The sequence below is a fragment of the Chiloscyllium plagiosum genome, chromosome 33 (genome assembly GCF_004010195.1).
Source record: "Chiloscyllium plagiosum isolate BGI_BamShark_2017 chromosome 33, ASM401019v2, whole genome shotgun sequence".
NCBI lineage: Eukaryota > Metazoa > Chordata > Chondrichthyes > Orectolobiformes > Hemiscylliidae > Chiloscyllium > Chiloscyllium plagiosum.
Window position 1 is genome coordinate 25827300 of NC_057742.1, and position 21956 is coordinate 25849255.

Consider the following 21956-nt stretch of genomic DNA (forward strand, 5'->3'; position numbering starts at 1 on the left):
TTATATTCCAATCCTCTTGAGATAATTGACAACATTGCATTCGCTTTCTTAATCACGGGCTCAACCTGCATGTTTACCTTTAGAGAATCCTCAACTAGCACTCCCAGATCCCTCTGTACTTTGGCTTTACGAATTTTCTCACCGTTTAGAAAGTAATCCATGCTTCTATTCTTTTTCCCAAAGTGCAAGACCTCGCATTTGCTCACATTGAATTTCATCAGCCATTTCCTGGACCACTCCTCCAAACTGTCTAGATCCTTCTGCAGCTTCCCCACTTCCTCAGTGCTACCTGCCTGTCCACCTAACTTTGTATCATCAGCAAACTTCGCTAGAATGCCCCCAGTCCCTTCATCCAGATCATTAATATATAACGTGAACAGCTGCGGCCCAAACACCGGACCCTGCGGGACACCGCTTGTCACCGGCTGCCATTCCGAAAAAGAACCTTTTATCCCAACTCTCTGCCTCCTGTCAGACAGCCAATCCTCTATCCATACCAGTAGCTCACCTCGAACACCATGAGCCCTCACCTTATCAAAGGCCTTTTGGAAGTCTAGGTAGACCACATCCACTGGGTTTCCCCGGTTTAACCTACTTGTCATCTCTTCAAAGAACTCCAACAGGTTTGTCAGGCATGACCTCCCCTTACTAAATCCATGTTGACTTGTTCTAATCTGACCCTGCTCTTCCAAGAATTTAGAAACCTCATCCTTAATGATGGATTCTAGAATTTTACCAACAACTGAGGTTCGGCTAATTTGGCCTATAATTTTCCATCTTTTGCCTTGATCCTTTCTTGAACAAGGGGGTTACAACAGCGATCTTCCAATCAGCGATCTTCCAGCGACTTTCCCTGACTCCAGTGACTTTTGAAAGATCTCAACCAACGCCTCCGCTATTTCCTCAGCCACCTCCCTCAGAACTCTACAGATCTATCTGTAGATCAAGGTTTTTCTGCCAGTTAAAGTGGGATTGAGGAGTTAACTACATAAATACAAGCAACTCTGGTTGACTGTCACTTCATTCATGTATACATTTATTGAGGTGCTGATGTTTCTGCTGTGGGCGTTAAGGGAGATTCCTTTTTTTGTAATAGTCAAAAAAAAACTTTTTTGACTTTACAGAAATATAAAGTTATTGAAAATATACAAATACCAGTATAATAAAAAACGCAAATTACAATACAACTATCTAATAACTTACCCTATAATACAAAACAAATCCAAACCCTGTGCAAAACAACACCAATAAATGACTAATAAAATATTAAAAAAACACACAAGAACACTAAACAGCTACACTCAATGCAAAGCTCCCAGACGAAAAAAAAACTACAGGAGCGTATATATACTGGATTAACTTAAGAGTCCCCCCTCCAGGGCTCAGCAAACCTAACCATCCTGGTTAAACGAACACCCTAGTTAAGATAGCAGACAGATCTTTGTCCAAATAACTCAAAAAGGGCTGCCATGTCTTATAAAAAAAAGGTCTGTTGTGTGGTGCACCATATTTGTGAAGGAATCCAAGGGAATGTGCTGCATACTTAATTTCCGCCATCCCAACAAGCCCGGTGGGATCTCAGACACCCAATTCTTGACCCGCAAATCTTTGGGCATGTACAGCAAGTCAACCTGAAGCAGTGGAACCAGACAGTAGGATTGGCTTCTTTTTCTTTCTTTCCTTGCTGTTCTGCCATATCTTTTGGTTATTTGGACTCAAAGCATGATGCAACTTGATGTTGCGGTGCTTCAAGGACAGCTTCAGAGAGTGTATTTAGAGTGTTTACTTTGTCCTCACCTGGAATAATGGCCATTTGAGCATCAAGCAAATAGGTGTATGCTGGGGAAATATTTTTCAGTCCGGTGTAGTTAATGTTTGCAGGAGCTTTGCCTGCAAGTTTGCAGGGCTGGCTTCAAGGAGGACACTAGCATTTGTTTAATGGTAATCTCATCGATTCTGAAGAATGTGGTGCAGGCATTGCAGGTTGAATGTCTCTCATGCTGTTACATATTGCTGACAACATTGCAGTTAAATCTGCAATATGGAAATATGATGATAATACTAAAAACAACAAATACTGGAGAGATCACAGCAGGTCAGGCAGCATCCATGGTGAGAAGGAAAGCCAACGTTTAGAGTCTAGGGATGACTTCGTCAGAGTGATGATGATGCTCTGTACACTGGGTTTTTATTGAATTGTGGAAGTCTTTCATTTTTAAAAATTCATTGAGAGGACATGGGCATCACTGGCTGGGCTAGTATTTATTGCCCATCCCTAGTTCCCCTTGTTAAATACTTCCTGTCATAGTTTGTAGCAGGTCAGGCTGGCATAGCTGACCTGGTGTTAACTTTCCTGGTCAATGGTGCCCTATTGACGATGCCAATGTATAGAAAGTGGTTGACATATTCCAGTCGTTTCTTCAACATACACAGGAGGCAAACTGACCAGGTTTGGATTGATACAGTATTTGCTTTGGTAGCATTTAAGGACAGAGTGAGTTTCCTGAATGCAGAATTAATAAGATCGTGAGAGGCACTTGCTAATCTGGTGCATAATGAACAACACAGCAGCGATCTGCATATTGCAAGTCATGTTTGTCTATGGTCATCAGTTTAACCTCTGTTGCCTCAGTGTCAAAACTGAACAGTTTTCCATCTCGGTGGCATTTCATACTCAGAAGCTCAACTGCCCTCTGGCATAAGGTGAATGACCAGTGTCAGGTAGACTGTAAGTAGTTTCGGTAGATTCACCATGCTAAATTGCTCCATAATGTCTAGGGATGTGTAGGCTAGCTGGATTAGCCATTATAAATGAAGGGTTACAGGGATAAGATGGGCTGGTGCAGACTTGATGGACTGAATGGCCTCTTTCTGCATTGTACGGGTTCTAAGATTAGTATGGAAATTCTTTGCTTAACTCAGTCCAGATATTGAATACTCATTTCAAACCTCACACTCAAAACAGTTGCAATCATATCGTTACAAAGTAGTTGGAGCATTGTGATAAAGCCGCTTCGTTGTTTTTCAGAGATTAGGGTGGTGATCCAAAGAAACTCGCAATTTACCAAATCAAGTGCTTGAGTCAGATCAGTTAATGTAATGATGACTTCTTGGAGACTTGCTGCCTTGCCAATAGATAATGTATCTGCCGCTTGCTTCTTCAGCTGCCCTGCACCAGGAAGATGGTCTTAATCAGGGCAACAATGTCAATTTGGAATCTTGACAGTCCACAGGATGCAATTGCAGTTCTTCTTCCAAGATTGTTGAGATTATCCTTCTGTTTTCCAACATTCTAGGTTGCAAAATTCAGATTTTCCTCTCTCTCAGGCCACAAAAGATGGTGATCCCATCACATCTGCCTCTCCAGCCAGAAGAAAGTGGGACAGCTTATTTTTTAGGACATAGGGGCCTTTCCCCACTCGAGTTGAGCAGAGGCTACCTTCAAGTCATAGACAATGCTGTCTAAAGAGATCTCTGTCCCAGTCCAGGTGTCTAATAACCTTCAATTGTACCAGGCTTTATTGAGACCACATCTTAAATAATGTGTGCAGTTTTGGTTTTCATATTTAAGGAAGGATAAGCTCACACTAGAGGCAATATTGGTTCATTAATTAGACTCTGGGATGAGAAGGTTGTCCAACGATAAGAGGCCGAATAAGTTAGGTCTGTATTCTTTGGAGTGGAGAATAAGGGGGTGATCTCATGAAAAGTACAGGATTCAGAAGGAGCCTAATAGGGTGGACACAGGTTGTTTCCACTGACTGAAGAATCTAGAACATGGAGCAACAGCTGTTGGATAAAGGCTGACCATGTTGGACGGAGAAGAAATTTATTTACTCAAAAGGATGCGAATCTATGGAATTCTGTGCCCCAGAAACTTTGTGGTGCTCAGTGAATCTATTTACAGCTAAAATTGATAGATTTTTGGTCACCTTTCTAACTGTCACTCTTGAGATTCAACAAATCAAAGGAAATGGGCAGTGAAAGGGCAAGTGGAGTTGAAGCTCAGAACCAGTCATTATCTTACTGAATGGTAGAGCAGGTTCAACAGACTGAATGGACAACGGCTGTCTTTCCTGATTTTAAGACTTCACATTAGCCACTCATTGAGAAAATGTTCAATTGGTGAGATGGCTTCAATCTGATTGACATATTAGGCGGCAAGACACAGTGAAAAAGATCTCCACGGCATCTAGCCACATTTGATAAATTTTAACATACCTAGGTCAAAGCAGTTTGAAATGGAAACATCCTACATATTCTAAATAGACCATAAACGGAAAGGAGAGATGAAACAAGGTATCAACCCAAGGTAATTTGAATTGTGACCCTTAGGTCTTAACTTCTCTTTTCTCTGTCTTATTTAAAAAAAGTGGCTAAACTCAACTGCCAACTCTTAATCGTTAAAAGAAATATTACAAGGAATATTGAAATTGTTCAAAAATTCCATCAAATATATTTACTCTGATAAAATTATTTCCAGCCTGTCTTCTTTCACTTAAATGTAATATTCAGAGAGAAGGCATAAATTATCAGTCAACCTCTTATTTCTGAATTAAATAACTATTCCATGTTAAGTTCTGGACATCATTTTATTTGTTTAGGAAATTAGATTTCAGACAGGTAAACCATTAGGATGAAGGAAGGAAACTTTCAGCCTGGCAAAGACTGGAGGAAGTACTAAGGGGTGGAGGAAGTACTAAGGCAGAAAACATTGTTCTTAATTTTCTTGAATAGTCCATTCAATACCCCTAAACAGCACATTGCAGAAGGAAAGCAATTTATTTTACCTCATCTGCATCATCCTCTTCCTCACTTTCTTCATCACTGTCTGAACCTGAGGAGTCATCAGAATCTGAAGAATTGGCCTTTTCTTCATCATCATCGTCATCATCATCGTCGTCATCTTCTTCATCATCCTCTTCATCAGAATCCTCAGTTTCCTGCAGAAATCAGTAGGAACTCTGAATACTTGTACTCGAGTTAATTTCTCCTTTAACAAGATACGGTTCATAAAATCCATGTTGAAGACTAAAGATCAAACAGTTGAATATGTTAACTTCATCATTTTTGAATGGTTCAGATTTCCATGCTCAAAAAATCATAAGTTTTATTACAGCTCCCAAAAAGAAATTCAGAAATGATCACTCCAGTCCAAATACTAAAGAATACAAAATTATTGCTACAAACTTTGAACCTAATATGCTACTAAATCATGAAGGTTAACTGCCACTGGCTCAAGTCGAAGCAAAATTGTTGTCTTTGTCAATATGTTCACTTTGCCAGAGAGGAATTTTAAAAAAGACTGCTTGCTGATATATCCCATGTATGAATCTGTCCAAACAATGTGGCAATGATCTACATGTTCTTACAAAAGATACTGTCACTGGACTAGCAAACCAGAGACTGAGATTCTGGTGATTTCTGGTAATGCTCTGGGGGCCTAGGTTTGCCATGTCAGATGGTGGTATTTGAATTCAACATGAGTCAAATAACCATTAGTCTAACTGTTGTCAACTGTGGAGAAAAAACTATCTGGTTCACAAATGTCCTTTAGAGAAAGTAATTACCACCCTTACCTGACCTGGCCTACATGTGAGGTACAGCAATGTTTTTGACTCTTATCCCTAATTGCCCCGAGGGCAGTTAAGTGACAACTGCTGGCTCAACCAGTGCTGGCACCCAATCCGTGAATGAACAAAATGTTCAATCAGGGCAAGTCTAACTGTAGGACCCTTTTGCATATTTCAACAAATTCAGTGACTAGCAACTAAATGTGCCAACTAAATGTGCCACTTTTTCTTCTTTGATTAACAATACCCTTGCAGATGGTGCATTTAACCATCAAGGCTTCAACTCATCTGTAGAATCTTGCCAATATTTCCTGTGGCTCATTCTATAGTACACGTTCAGTCAAATGTAGAGCTGTAGTACGAGTAAAATGTAAGCATACAACAGCTACCCTTCACTGGAAAGGGCATTATCTGCGCTGTACTCTGATTGGCAGAATGTGATTCACTGAATCTCCCATAGTGGATCTCTTCCATGAACCTAACATTGACTTAGATGGAGGAGATGTCTTTTTCAAACTTACAACTAACCCCAAACTGAAAAGGTGTAGAAGCTGTGCAGATGAATACTAGAAGTTATAAAATTTGACATGGGAAGACTAAGTGAATGGGCAAAACTGTAACAGAGTTTGATGCAGGAAGTGCAAGGACATTCATTTTGGATTAAAGAAAAACAAACTGGAACAAAAGGAGTTTAAATGCCCAGGTACACAATCCACTAAAACACTTATGCATAGGCTCAAACATCCTAGTGCAAAGTTCTTCTGAGTGTTTGCTGTAGCTCAGTTATGCTTTAGGTTGTCAGACCCTATCTGTTTTGGACATAGTATATCAGGAAGGATTACTTTGGAGCTTTGGAGGCAGTAGACAATTATTAAGACAAAAAAAATTAAGTCATAAGGATAGATTATATAATCACAGGGTGCTTCCCCTTGGATTTAAAAAGTCGATGCATGATTTAAGGGTTTTAAGGTTATAAAAAGATCATGTAGATACAGAGAAGGTTTTTCCCACTGATGAAGCAACCCAGAACAAGGGTACACAACAACAATTTATAATTAGGCTGTTCAGAGTAAATTATATATTACATAGGCAACTGCTTTTCTCTATGCATGAAATTTATAAGACAAGCATATTTCAAACTGCATGGGGAGGTGATGCCTTAGTCGTATTATCACTTGACTATTAACCCAGAAATTCAGCTAATATTCTGGGGACCTGGGTTCAAATCCTGCCAAGCCAGATGGTGGAATTTGAATTCAATTAAAAAAAAGCTGGGAATTAGATCACCCTCAACACTCATGATGTAAACTCCGTTGCAAATGGTAACCATTTTAAAAATAACAGCACTGCACTTCACCAGTTTGCCACATTATCTAGCTTGCATCTCTTACAAATTAGCTCAGCCACAAGAATACATGAGGCGCTTTTATCAAACCAAAGCTGCAGTAACTCCATAGATACTTACACTTGCGCTCTGTGCTTGTAATGCAATTTTCATTTTGGGATTTGGACTAGCTGCTTTTGCAGAACTTTTGCGTTTCTGTCAAAGGCATTACAGAAACATTAAAAATATCAAAATATTAAAAATCTGCAATCATTATAATTGTCTTGAAACCCCCACCCCATCACATTCACTACCACTACCCAGGAACACAAAAGCTACATTTCAAATATCAGACTTTTGAGGGGTGACCTTATAGAGGTTTACACAATTATGAGGGGCATGGATAGGGTAAATAGGCAAAGTCTTTTCCCTGGGGTCAGGGAGACCAGAACTAGAGGGCATAAGTCTAAGTGAGAGGGGAAAGATATAAAAGAGAACTGCAGGGCAACGTTTTCACACAGAGTGGTACATGTATGGAATGAGCTGCCAGAGGAAGTGGTGGAGGCTGGTACAATTGCAACAATTGAAAGGCATTTGGATGGGTATATGAATAGGAAGGGTTTGGAGAGATATGGGCCAGGTGCTGGCAGGTGGGACTAGATTGGGTTGGGATATCTGGTCAGCATGGACAGGTTGGACCGAAGGGTCTGTTTCCATGCTGTACATCTCTATGACTCTAATTTTCAACTTTAAATTAATCATTAAGCCAAGATTTGGATCAGGCATTTGTATGCAGGCCATTAGGGTGGTATAACCCTGGATATAATAATTAGTCAATAGAAAACAATATTTTTCTTCCAACATAAAGTGAAGTCAAAGTAGAGAGCCTACAAAAGTACACTTCTTACTGAGCTTTGAATACAATGATTGCCAAAATGTAGTCAATCTATCAACTTACATTTGTAGTGTATTCCTTGTACATGGCTCTCTCCTGGGGCGATAAGCTCTATGAAAATAAAGTAATATGCATAATTAAATATTGCACTTCTCCACTTCAAATAAAAAGCAATTACAATGACAAAGTTATCATTAGCTCGGACCACATAGCCCCCATTAACAGTTCCTTTTTAAGCAATATGCAATGGGGCTGATTATAATCAGCAAGCAGTTATGAGATGGCAAAAAAAACTTTTGTATTTGCTTGTTAAAGAAAAACAAAAAACTTTTCAGCTTTAGAGGAAAGATTACAACATGGAAAATTCATTCAAATCCACAAGAATTAGGATACAATAGGAAGATGATAACAATTTGGACTTAAGAACAGAATAATTAGAAGCTCAGCTTGGATTCTGGGTTTGTGATGATGCGTTGACAAGGTCATCACTAGGATAAGTGATTAGATTTCAGACTGTAAAATGCAGACACCAACTGAGAGCTCAACACTTTTACAGATGGCATGGGACAGTGAGCTAGGGATGGACACCACAGTTAAGATTTGGCAGAAAGATTTAGAACGGTTATGCACTTGGACAACTAAATGGCAAATACATTTCTCACCACTGAACTTTAAAGTATTGTATATTTAAAAAATGAAAACAGCAGAGATAAACTAGTGAAAATGAATGATTGTGATGATACATTTCTTTCATTGTGGAAAAAAAAGCAGCTAAAGAATGAATGAAAACAATTCGAATGTTTAATTAGAACAGTGGAGTGCAAATCCACAAGAGGTGATGTCAGGCTTGATGATACACTGATCATCTCATATTGGGATGTGGTCCAATACTGGTCTCCTAAAGACTAGATACGTGCATACTTTGGAAAATACACGGAAATTGCTTATAGGAATGATCTCCCAAATAAGAAAAAGATACTGAAAGTGCATTAGGAAAGGTTAGTGACGGACAGCCTCAGTTAGGCATGGCACGGCAGTAGCAAAGACAAGATGAACTCTGTTGGACTAACATTCACTCTGTTTCTCTTATTTCAGATGCTGCCAGACCTATTGAGTATTTTGAGCAGTTTTTAGTTTGAATTCTGTATGGTATTGGGTTAATAAGGCTGGAGGTAAAGGAAGATAACCAAAGGCTGGCTAAATAGAAACCAGCAAAGCCTGCTATCAGGTCAATGATTGGATGTAGAAGCTAGTTACTCTTAAATCTATTCAGTCAGAAGCCCATTCACAGACTGGTGAAAGATAAATCTTCAACTGGTAATGGATCCAAACTCTCTAACTAAAATCCCTCCTATTTTAGTCTATAGTGCAGGCTACCTACCTTAAGCCAGGCTTCTAGATTGATTTTGTATTGGCTTTGCTGTTCTTCTGCCATTTTCTTATAACGGTCCTTCTGAGCCTGAGTGACTTTCCGCCATCTTTTACCAATCTCTACCATCCGGTCCTTCAGATTCAGATGGTTCAACTCACCGCCTGTGAGGAGTTCCTGGGAAAATTTCTGGTAACCATTCCTGAAATAGCAGTCATTATTAACCCTTCTCAGCACAACTGGCCAATATAAACTCATAAGAGCGAATATTTTAGATAAATTGTATCTTGGAAAGCAGAAGGGTGTTGTGAAACCTTTGTTATTTTTTTCCCCTTGATAAATCAGTTACCACACATGAGAATTTCTGCAAAATATTCTATACAGTTTTCTCTGAAATTTTATTTAAATCCATCAGCATTTAAAGCAGAACTGGTAAGGTAGTCAAAGCTTCACAAGACTCCCAAGTGATGCAGGAAAATAATTTGCTACATCACACTACCTTCAGCAATGCCCCTTAATCCTTTGTTTACTCTGGTTCTGACCATAAAACAATCTTCCCATATGTCACTTCTGATTCTACTCGATTACAATGTTTATTTGTAAAGAATACAGGTATCAAACAAAGTTCATAATTTATCATTGTGATTGAGTTAATTATAGGCATCCTGCAAGAATTTGCGAAGTATTTCAGGGTTTAAGTCTAATTCACACCCAATGACAGAATACTAAATGAAGATACATACATGGGTGGCTTTTTTGGTTCCCCTTCAAATTTCATTTTCTTGTTTGTGTTGGCTGCTGGTGTTCGGATTTCACTTAATTCTTTCTGAAATACAAAATGATATTTATAAAATAGAAAGTGTCAGTAATAAAAGTAATAAAAAGTGAGGCAGTGAATACTTCAATCTTTTTCATGCTTTGACCGTTGATCAAAAAAATCATCTTTTCCCAGTGCACAATGATGTCTGGGTGCAGTAAAAGAAATGGCACAGTAGCAATTCTGAAACATTTGGCCCAAGTATGGGTAAGGGATAGGGAAGAAATGGGAAATACGACCAAGTGCGTTTGCTGCTGCTGATTATCAAATGAGAGCCTCCGAAAGTGTGCATCAGCTGGGCAAAAACAGGAACTTAGGCATAGATGTGATAGTTCTTGCAGCCACTTTTAATTTGCCATCCAACCATATGCTGGGATGTAGATGGTAGATAAATAGTCTTTCCACCACAGAGAGCTTCTTATGGAGCCAATCCTGTTCTAATCCAGTTTGCACATGGAGTCACACAGCACAGAAACAGAAGCTTCGGTCGAACCAGTCCATGATGAATAAAGTCCCAAACTAAGCTAGTCCCTACCTGTTCTTGACCCATATCCCTTCAAACACCACCTATTTATGTACTTATCCAAGTACCCTTTAAACATTGTAATTGTGCCCACATCCACCACTTCCTCGTGAAATTCAATCCAAACATGAACCACACTGTGGTAAACAAAAAATTGCCCATGTCTTTTTTTAAAATCTCTCTTTCACCTTTATAATGTGCCCCCTGTCTTGAAATCCCCCACCCTAGGGATAGGACACCTACCTATACCCCTCGTGGTTTTATGAACTTCCTTTGCTCCAGTGAAAAAAGCCCCGCCTTTCTTTATAACTTAAACCTTCTACATCCAGCAACATCCTAGTAAATCTCTCCTGAACCATCTCCAACTTAATAGTATCCTTCCTAACACTGGAAGACCGGAAGTCTTAATGGTTTGGTGCTACTATATTTTGAGTACAACTTAGACTTTGTGGGGGAAAACAAAATCAGCTAAAAAATGTACTTGTATTTTTAATCAATAGTGATCCCTAGAGAAGCAGTATGGAGGAAATTTCCTCATAATGCCATTCAGCAGCACCTACAGGAAATGTACCTTTACTTAGTTAATGAGGCTTAAGCCAAAGGACACCTCTCTTGTACAACACACCAGCTGCCCAGACCAGTCAAACATGCTGCTTGAGTAAGACAGACAAATACTTCGGGATGCTGCTCCAATTAATGTTTTGGTGTTATAATGTTATGAGTGATAGAGGTATGCAGATTGTTATTGAAATATGTATGGAATGAATACTAGTGAGAAACCAGTAGGACAATTAGGTTTTGTATCCAAAATATAGTGGCATGATGGCCACTACTGACTTTCGACAGTCTATTACCATCTATTTTGTCATATGGATTAATCTTGCTCAAATACACCTTTAACCAGGAATGCTCTTGACATCAGTGAACATATTACTGATACCACTAAACTTGTAAGACACTAATACAAATCTGCTAAAACCTTAAGTTAATTATAAGGAGAAATGCATTTTTTAGATTAATAGCAATATCAAGATTTTAAGAAATGTATTGTGCGATCTCATTTTCTTTCACAAAGCAGCAAGGCAATTCTAACAGCCAATTAGATTCCACCTCATGTGAAATCACAAAGAGTCCATCTCTCCCAGTCCTCATTGGCTGGTCCAACATCACTGAACCAAGCACTGGCATTTCTGAGATGTTGGCTATTATTTTGATTGACAGCAGTATAAACTAAGACAGTATTATTGGCAATTCAGTCAAAAATATTTTTAACACATGATTTCCTTATAGAATGCTCCACTTCTCCATATTACAGTATTGCAATAGCATCAGGTTGCTTCAAAGAGAAAGCACTGAACTACAATCTGTCCCTGTAATCTCTATACTAAGACTGATACAGAGTATATGGCTCCTTTGACTGACAGGACTGCTTTATGGAACCAACCAAATGCTGCCAGTACTGCTCTGGGATGAAGCCAACGCAGAAAAATAGGACCAGGCTTCTATTGCATTATTTGACATTTTCTCCCTACTTGATTTTTCCAATAAATTGGAAATAAATGGACAAGAACTGCACAAATTATATTTAAAATAGGCACAAAAATACACAGGCAAGTCGAAACCGTAATCATGAAAAAATGTGAATAGTTCCAAGTCAATATTACCTTAATGAGCCAAATGAAATGCAACTGCTAAGTAAACGTTGTCACTTGACATCGAATATGAAGAAAGTTAAAAATCACACAACACCAGGTTGTAGTCCAACAGGTTTATTTGGAAATATAAACTTTTTGGAGCGCTGCTCCTTCGTAAGGAGGAGCCTGACAAAGGAGTAGCACTCCAAAAGCTTATTTCCAAATAAACCTGTTGGACTATAACCTGTTGTGTGATTTTTAACTTTGCCCACCCCAGTCCAACATCTTGAATATGAATGGCATTCCCAATCTTCTGCTTTGATGTCTACTTATGCTGATGGTGTCTCATCTCTCAAATAGTTACTTGAAGGTCCTCAGTCAAACAGACTTTTACTCTGTTGCACATTTCATGAGAACAACTTTTTTGATTATTATTTATTTTCTCACCTTGTACTTGCCTTAACTTCAGTTAATAAATGAACTCAATTAAAAGAGTGTTCTTATTCTCCTTACCGATGTACAATACCAGAACTGAAATGTTTCTTATACTATAAACATTGATCAGCTAGTTTTTCTTGGTAAAACTATTACCAAAACATCCACAGCATTTCCTTACTACTGTATCAAGCATTTGAGTTAAGTGAGGTTGTCAATCAGATGCAGAATAAAACTCATGATCCAACAAATTAAGACTAGAGCTAGCTATTGACTTCAGCATCCATCCACTGCACATATACGTTGGCATCCATGTGGCTGGAGACTGCACATGTTAAGGCCTAAGCTACTGGACTGAGGCAGCTCCATCTGATTCCACATGATGCTTAAGAGCTCAATGTTAAACTTTCAGCCTATGAAGAGATGCTTTTTTGAACTAAGTATACAAGAGGTGATGTTGTTGTAAAGCACGGACACTTCATATTTGCTTCACTGAACACAACACAATAACTGCAACACACATTTGCAGAAACACAAGTATTGAAGTTAGAAACTTGCTACTAAACTGGTTGATGATGAACAGCAAGTAGTTCGATTCTTAGGTCAGTCAAGAGTAAGTCTTCTTGGTACTGAACTTGCTGTTAAGACGAACAGAGAGGAAAGTACCTCATATCGCTTTTGATCCTCAGCTGCTTTTTTAATCCACATTAACTTCTCCTTTTTCTCCATTGCACTCCAAGTAGCCTCCATCGTTCTGACAGCTTTAGTGCGGTCATTCTAAAAAAAACAAAAAAAAAACACACCGTGAAGCCCAGCATTCTTTGCAACGTCAAGACTCATTCAGATTACAATCAATCTGATAGCATGCGCTACTAAATGTGTCTGCAATGCTCCACCTCCATCAATTCACTGGAGTATAGATTAAACAAATCCCAAAAGAATTTATTGGGCATAACTGGTGTGTCTATCAAAAAGGGAGGGTGGGATATTAACCCTCCAGAACATTGGCTGAGGCTGGAAGGGATTGCACTATGCAAAGTGCGTAGAAGACAGCACTGTAGATTGTACAAATGCTGAGTAGGTTGGACACAAAGATGTGCGATCATGCACGTCATATTGATGACATCCAATGTCCTGGTTTGCAGGCTGAACAGTTCCAAATGCAAGAACAGTTGTAGAGGAAAACAAGAAATCAGACTTAAGCATCTGATACACTAGAAAAGAAACCAATCGTTTTCAGTCTCTGGTCACAAGTCTTCCAGAACGCTGGCTCAGCTGGTGATCGCGGTGAAAAACGTTCATGGAACGTGTAACCTCGTCTGTAAGCAACAATATGTTACAAACTTGTGCATCCAATCTGAAGTATTATTCATCAGATTGAATAGTTTATCGGAATGAAAAAACAGATTTGAGGAAGGATGATAGCTATGGCTGCTGCCAAACAATGTTCATCAGTGTGTAGGCCGTTGATACGAATTCCCCAGGTTTAGCTCATTGTGACAGTATATGGAATGTTAAAATCAAGAGATCAGTTTCAGGCTAGGCTGTGATTATTCACCTTTGAATATTTAAGTAGATCCGGATGTAGGGCAGAAACCTGGTATGTAGCCAAGAATCTAAAATTAGAGACATCACAAACAGATACTGTAACCCATGTGTTTCGTTTGCAGATGAGCATGACCAGAGCAGCACAAAAAACGTAGGCAGAGATTGGGTTTGCTACAGTTTGTTTTATGATTAACCACCTTTGGTAAAAAAAAACCAAAATGCAATATATATCAAAGCAGCGTCATATAACTTAAGTTACATGACTCAATAAATCTACTTGGTCAGATAACTGCTGCTTATTGTTAACTTGAGTTTTTGTTTAAAAGGACCTACAGATTGAGTTTGGCAGACAAGGCCTACACCAGAACGGCAGTTCAGTTTTTGACAGTCTCCAGATCAACAGAGCTGTAGAGATACCTTAATCCATTTTAGCAGCTTCAAAATATTCAAAGGCAGAAAATTACCCTGTCTATATGTCTTTAGAGACAAAGAGAATCACATCTGATGAAAGTGCAGAAAGTTGCTGAAATCGAACACTTGTGATCTCTTTCAGTCAACCAAGGTATTTTAAAGTGAAGGCAGGAGTGGCAATTCACTGGGGCTGTGTCTCTAAAGAACATTTCTGAGGAAGGGCTGGACTTTTCATTTGCAATTTATGATAAAATCTTTCAAAATTGTCTTAAAAGCAGTCGTTTGCAAATATATTCATTGACTGACAACCATAGTAATTAAATGCAAAAACAAAATTATAGTCTATCAAGACAGGTTTCACTTTGGAATCCGACTTGTCCAGGTGAAACTTTCTTGCAAATATCATAGCAAAGCTGGAAATGGAAATTAATTTAATAATTCCTCAGATCAACCTTCAGGGAAATAATACAGGCTTTACAAAATACTGGCACTGCAGAAGATGACTGAGGTACTTGCTAGAGCTATGTTCCAATATAATCATACGCTGAGCTCGGTTAACTAAAAAACACATTGTGTTAGCAGTTCAGCAGGCTACAACTTACAAGCCTGGAGGTAAATAATAGAGTCTAAGCAACTTGAAACAGATTATTTTAAGAAAACTATGGCGAGTGCTTGTGTCCCCTCAGAAACTCGCAGGAGCCCTGCAGGTGCTTTTATATTAAAGGCAAAACTGTCAGCCAATTCCTGGCAGTGGCTGCTCCAGAATCAATTCATGGCAGAACATAACTACAATGAAACAATCTTCAGCCTTTTAATTAAACTAGTCCGTGGATCAGTATGGCTAACCAGGAGCAATCTTTTAACCAGAAGATTTTTTTGGGTCTGAGGTGCATTTTGAACAGATGCAGAATTGCAACCATGGTTTCCACTTTCCTGGGTCGTTGCAGATCTAGAGCTAGCTATTGACAACACCCTAAGAACCAGAATCAGAAGGCACTTTACACAGACACCAAAGCTGGACATTGCGACCATAAAAATCTCCACGTGACAAATTGGTCCGTCGCATTGCTGGGTTTGGGAAGGTGTTTCATCATATTGATTGGTTGCTGAAGAATTCAAGACTCGCTGAAACGTTTTAAAAACAGAAAATATCCCGCAATGCTGATTAATGGACATGTATTCAATATACACTCTTTCCCAGTCCAAATTAATTGCCTTAATAGCCAGGAAACACTTTGATCATGAGAACTTCTGCAGACAACAGGAAATGAGCAAGGTCGGAGTGTATTCTGGTGTTGAGGAGGAATGTGGATAAACAGCAAAGGTCACACTGGCCTAACAAAAACGACGTGCTCAGATTTGGGCGGCACGGTGGCACTGTGGTTAGCACTGCTGCCTCGCAGCGCCAGAGACCCGGGTTCAATTCCCGCCTCAGGCAACTGTCTGTGTGGAGATTGCACATTCTCCCTGTGTCTGCGTGGATTTCCTCCGGGTGCTCTGGTTTCCTCCCACAGTCCAAATTGTTAGTGTTAGTGTTAGTTTTAGGTGTAGGGGAATGGGTCTGGGTGGGTTGCTCTTCGGAGGGTCAGTGTGGACTTGTTGGGCCGAAGGGCCTGTTTCCACACTGTAAGTAATCTAATCTAAAATGGTTTTCCCCCATTTGTTGATGGAGATTTATACATGTGATGGGTTGAACAAGGTAGTTTCAGAAATGAAAACAAAAACTTTGCTTGTCAGCTGCCAGACCTTAAAAAGCAAACTTAAACGTTTTCAAATGAAAACTGACATACAGCGAAGAAAGCAAGAATAAACAAAGTTACTGTAATCGAAGGGTATAAACCACATAGCATAGATCCTTAGGTATTGTGTGAAGCTGCAGAAATCAGTTTTAACGAGTAACAAAAAGCTGAAGCACTACAGCGTGGATTTCAGAACAATTCAGCAAAACATGTGCTGCTTGGTGCAGGAAAGGAGGAGGAGGAGGAGGAAGCCAAAAAAAAATCCACAGGATAGAGTACACTGCTGTGGATAGATCTCCTCTGGGGTATGAAAAACATATGGAACATATCAAGCAGAGCTAATGTAGCCACTCTATAATATTTCAAGTCAGCATTCACAAAAGCAAAAAAAAATTCTTACAAGATGGAAAACAAATGTGCAGCCAAAAACTGAACCATCTGAAAAGCTTGCACTTGGATTATCTCATACGATCGGGAGGGTATCTGCCATTCTCGCAATCCTGTCCTTGTGGAGCTTGGCAGGCAGCTTAATTCTTATCCTATCCCATCTCCTCCATTCCAAGTGCTCATTTCCTCTCTTTCGACTACCCCAGTGCATACCCTGTACTTGGCCAAATAATCTCCAATCACATTCTGCTGCCAGATCTCTTCTGCAGTCTTGGGTGGCTCAGGCAGCTTCCCTCGCATAGCAGAGCCTTTTCCATCTTTTCCATAGCTCTGTTTTTTCTGTTCCGATTCGGCCTTTGCCGCTGCTTCCATGCGCCGATACTTCTCCTGTTGCAGCAAAAACATCATTTTAGATCCTTCAAAATACAACGCCTTCCATTAAACAACCCAACCAGGCCACCGAATACAACGCAATCTACGGTTAGATCAGAGCTACCATCTGCTGGGAGGTTAAAGCAGTGACTGCAATATGATCCTATATCTTCAGACAACATTCAGTCTCCACAAATAAATGATCAGGTAGTCCTTCTAACGAATAATTCTACATTCCTACAATGCTTTTGGCAATCAAAAGAACACCCTGTATATAGAAGCTTATTTCCCACATTGCACCAACTCTTTCCAGAATACGCAAATACAGCCTCAAACAGACTCAAATAAACAGAAGTAGAAACGTTTAACATGTCCTTCAAAAGCTAAGTATGGTCATCATTGCAAGATTTAGACAGAGTCATAGAGATATACAGCATGGAAACAGACCCTTCGGTCCAACCCATCCAGATATCCCAACCCAATCTAGTCCCACTTACCAGCACCTGGCCCATATCCCTCCAAACCCTTCCAATTCATATACCCATCCAAATGCCTTTTAGATGTTGCAATTGTACAATCACATCCTCTGGCAGCTCATTCCATACACATACCACCCTCTGCATGAAAAAGTTGCCTTTTAGATCTCTTTTATATCTTTCCCCTCTCACCCTAAGCTTATGTCCTCTAGTTCTGGACTCCCCCAGCCCAAGGAAAATACTTTGTCTATTTACCCTATCCATGCCCCTCATAATTTTGTAAACCTCTATAAGGTCAGCCCTCAGCCTCTATGCTCCAGGAAAAATAGCCCCAGCCTGTTCAGCCTCTCGCTATAGCTCAAATCCTCCAACCCTGGCAACATGCTTGTAAATCTTTTCTGAACCCTTTCAAGTTGCTTGAAGACTAGAAACAAGACTTGAAAAGGTATGACTCAGTAATGAGACCTGGTTGAATCATTGAATTCTTGATTTCATGTCAAACTGAACCACCAAAACAGCCATGCAGGGTAAGCAGACAGCATTGAGAATTACCATGCTAAAGATCCAAGTAAACAATATCACAACTAAAATCACGATCCAACATCTCCTGACACAATAAAAGGAGAGAAGTGGGAGGAAAAAGATATGCAGGATTAATTTTAATGCCAGCTTCAAGCATAAGAGCACCTACACACCCAACACATGGGGCAAACTGAACCTCCTCAGGGCTGCTGCGTGCCATATGAGATTTTTGCATGAGCTACTCTTTAGCCACATTACAAGTGCAAGACTGAATGCTCCTTACTGGAGCAGAATCCACTCAAGTATAACCTGTAACCCATGAGGCACATGCTCATCTAATACACGGCTGTCTAATTACAGAGGCACATACAGCATGGAACCATATCAGAAACCCCTCTCACTTTCACAAGAAATGAACCGGTGTAATAGCCTCAGGAGTAAGAATCATCTAGTCAGCAGAAAAATCAAATGCAAACAAACATTTCAAAAAGCAAGATTCAAACCACAAACCGCTGGCTGAATGATTTTCTATTCCAGGTATTGATTCAGAAGTTTGATGACGGACTTCAGTTAATGGCTTGCATTGACTGTGGTCGTAACCTTAATCTATACAGATGGGATTATAACGAAAATGAAGACAGCCATACATGGCACTTAACAGGAATTTTGCTCATCACCCTGGTTCAAAGCAGCAAATCTTTCACTTCCCCATCATATAGGGAAAGGCCAGCAACCAACAAGAAAATTAGCCTCTCATAGTTCTTGCAAACATTAGAAGTAGGGAGTGTTGGTTGATAGATTGTGTCAGATATGTCATAAGACTGTAAGATGGCCTTTGAAGCACCCGAGCATTTCAGTTTCTATGCAAGCAGCCTACAGAAGGGCCAACTGGAAATATATCAGAAACCAAAATTTAAATAACCTGCTCCATGCCAGAGACACTGAGTGCAGTGCAACACCTCACATTAGCTAATACAGTATCTTATCGAAATCAGTCAAACCTTAGCACACAACACACTCACTCACTGACCAACTGCAGGAACCTTGCACTGTAAGCAGCAAGGTGGAGAATTCCTCCAAGGTTGATTATGGCACTGGCTGATATCAGCTAGGATGAAGTAAAAAATACTATTTCCCTAAATAAAAACACTGAACACTTGGATGATACAATTGGTAACAATTGTATATGTCAAAAAATGTAAACCAATTCAAATCAGTCATTTCACAACATACACTATGCAATATTACATAACAAGCAGGAATAAAAAGGTGCTCCAATGACTAGACCTTTTAAATGAGAGAGGAACATACAATTCCCATTGTTTGGGCATGACAACTTCTCAGGTGAAGTCTGAACACATTGTAGTGTGAAGAGCAGCACAAAAGGATGCTCAGGGAAACTTATGGATAGACTGGATATAAAAGGAGGAAAAACAAAGCATCACAGCACTTAAATTCCCATACAGGAGTACAACTGCTGTCCTCCACAAGACAGATGCATTGAAAAACTTATCCTTCCTAAGGAAGGATATGGAAACTGTCCATACAGAGGAAATAATTCATTGAAAATGACCCTCTGACATAGTTACATGCCTATGCACCAGATTATTGTTGAGATAAAAGCTGCAGTCATAAGTAGTAAAAATAAAGTCTGGGCACAGTGGTTAGCACTGCTGCCTCACAGCGCCAGAGACCCGGGTTCAGTTCCCACCTCAGGTGACTGACTGTGTGGAGTTTGCACATTCTCCCCGTGTCTGCGTGGGTTTCCTCCGGGTCCTCCGGTTTCCTCCCACAATCCAAAGATGTGCACGTCAGGTGAATTGACCATGCTAAATTGCCCGTAGTGTTATGTAAGGGGTAAATGTAGGGGAATGGGTGGGTTACGCTTCGGCGGGTCGGTGTGGACTTGTTGGGCCGAAGGGCCTGTTTCCACACTGTAAGAAATCTAATCTAAAAACACGGAAAATATATAGGAGCTCCATAAGGGACAAATATCCATCGGAATTTGTCTTCCTTTTAAAGATGGCCAGAAAGAATGGAACACAAATGCAAGAGATAGTTCCTTCATTCCAGAGCTAAGATTCAGATTTTGATTAAAATAGGGGATGACGATTTTCTGTTCACACCGATTGCCTACTTGCTGTTAGTTCTACCAACTGTTAACTTTGGACCACAGTACCATTTGCTGATATCTCAAATTTAGGTATGAGCTACAGATCACAAATGTAAAGCTTTAGTTTTGGAATGGGGTGCATACATTATGGAATTAACCAATTCCACAGTGACATACAGAACGTTTGCTGCAATCACCATTTCAAGGGCTTCAAGCGCAACTGTGCTGCTTCAATCCATTCAAGCAGTGCATCTAAAATACCAGTGGATTCTGCCTTCCAAAAGGCCAACCTGCACCCATTGCCTTTTAAAACCTGGGCCATGAATTTCAAGATCTAGAAATAACTAACACACACAACTCAAAAACATTTTATTCATTACTGACTAAACTCTTTCACCAAGTATATAATGCGCTGTACTCCAGTCTGAACACAAATATTAGACTGGTAAATATTATACTGTAACCTGCCCTTGCCTAGATCTTCATATCGTATCTATCAGCCAAATAATTTTTACCTTTTTCTTCTCAGACAGCTCAGTCCACATCCTGGCCAATTTTCTTGTCAGTTCACTCTCCGACAGCTCTGGCTCCTCCTCCTGCAACTTCTTGCGCTTCTCTTCCGAGAAAATGAACATGGCAGAGATCGGACGCTTTGGTTTGTCAGAAGTAGTCTGATAATAAATGTGAGAAGAGACCCTTTAACCATGTGCTCATTCTGGCAGCTGGTCTTCCACTTCCTTTCCCATTCTACCTTCAAGCTGCCAGGCCTTATAATCCTTGCACCTGAAACCCCTTTCTCTGCAAAGGGTCCCATGTTGTAAAAAGTTTACCACCACTTCTGATGCACAATAAGAATGCGTTAAGACCCGCCCCAAGTGTCTAAAAGTAACTTTCGATTCAGCTTCAAGATTTCCTGTTGTCACTTGTCCCCTTTCCAATTCCACTCAGTTGACTGTAGGAAGGGACAGCATTACGCAAAACCACTTTCATTCTCTCCCTTAGATTGCCTAGTGACCTTTCAAAAATAATAAACAGATAATGCATAGAAGTTCTACATCAAGCGACATCATGAAGCTTTGGACACAAAAGAATTCCCTGCAAAATAATAGGTGCATTGGGTGTGGAAATCTTAACTAAATCCTGTAAAGCCACAACTCTGCAGCAAGAGGCAGATTCATGATCACAACTGAGTGCACCGTGTCAAACTGTCAACATATACATCTGTGGCTTTGGAATAATGCTTGCATGTCATCTTCCCACTTGAAGATAATAATGCCCAGCCAATACTTCAGCACACAAACTGTTGGGGCAAGGACAAGATTGTTCAGTAAATTAGAGACCACACCACAGAAAGAAGTCACACATTTACCAAACTGTTTGGGTACTTATTTATTAAGGCTCTTCAGATATTTATTCAGCTGAACATTGAACCATAGTACAAGAGAGGTAGTGGCCTCTTGGTGACCTGAGAAGTGCTCGGTTCATTCTAATTACGTGCAACTTCTCAGCCATTACAGTAGTTTGATATTATTAAACATCTTTTTCTAGCCACTTGTTAATGAAGCACTCCCTTCTGCTTGGAGATGTGCCAGTGAAAAGACATTCTGAACCATGATACATCATCTCAATTATCTGGAATTAACACCATTGAAGGCAGTGAGGAAAACAAAAAAAATCATGATCAGAAAAATACAGCAGAAAAATGAAAGGTAGCAGTTTACAGTAAGCCGACAAAACATAACTGGACTTGAATGCTATCCCACCCAATGGCCTTTTTTTTTTAGGAAAACAGCAATGGGTGCAAGTCTCATCCACTGA

At 39.8% G+C, this 21956-nt stretch overlaps 1 protein-coding gene across 8 annotated transcripts in view; it reads right to left on the reverse strand.

Annotated features, from left to right (window-relative positions):
• ubtf (upstream binding transcription factor) overlaps nt 1–21956 on the reverse strand; it is a 73122-nt gene that overhangs the window by 2980 nt on the left and 48186 nt on the right. For 3 of the 8 annotated variants that reach the window (XM_043675181.1, XM_043675182.1, XM_043675180.1), the window contains exons 13-20: nt 20654–20809; nt 16869–17042; nt 13237–13347; nt 9905–9987; nt 9174–9363; nt 7856–7903; nt 7039–7113; nt 4791–4943 (exon numbers count right to left, since the gene is read on the reverse strand). In XM_043675181.1, coding sequence (XP_043531116.1) covers nt 4791–4943; nt 7039–7113; nt 7856–7903; nt 9174–9363; nt 9905–9987; nt 13237–13347; nt 16869–17042; nt 20654–20809 — 990 coding nt within the window. The remainder of the gene's footprint in view (nt 1–4790; nt 4944–7038; nt 7114–7855; nt 7904–9173; nt 9364–9904; nt 9988–13236; nt 13348–16868; nt 17043–20653; nt 20810–21956) is intronic. The other 5 variants (XM_043675183.1, XM_043675184.1, XM_043675185.1 and 2 more) reach the window with 5 other exon arrangements.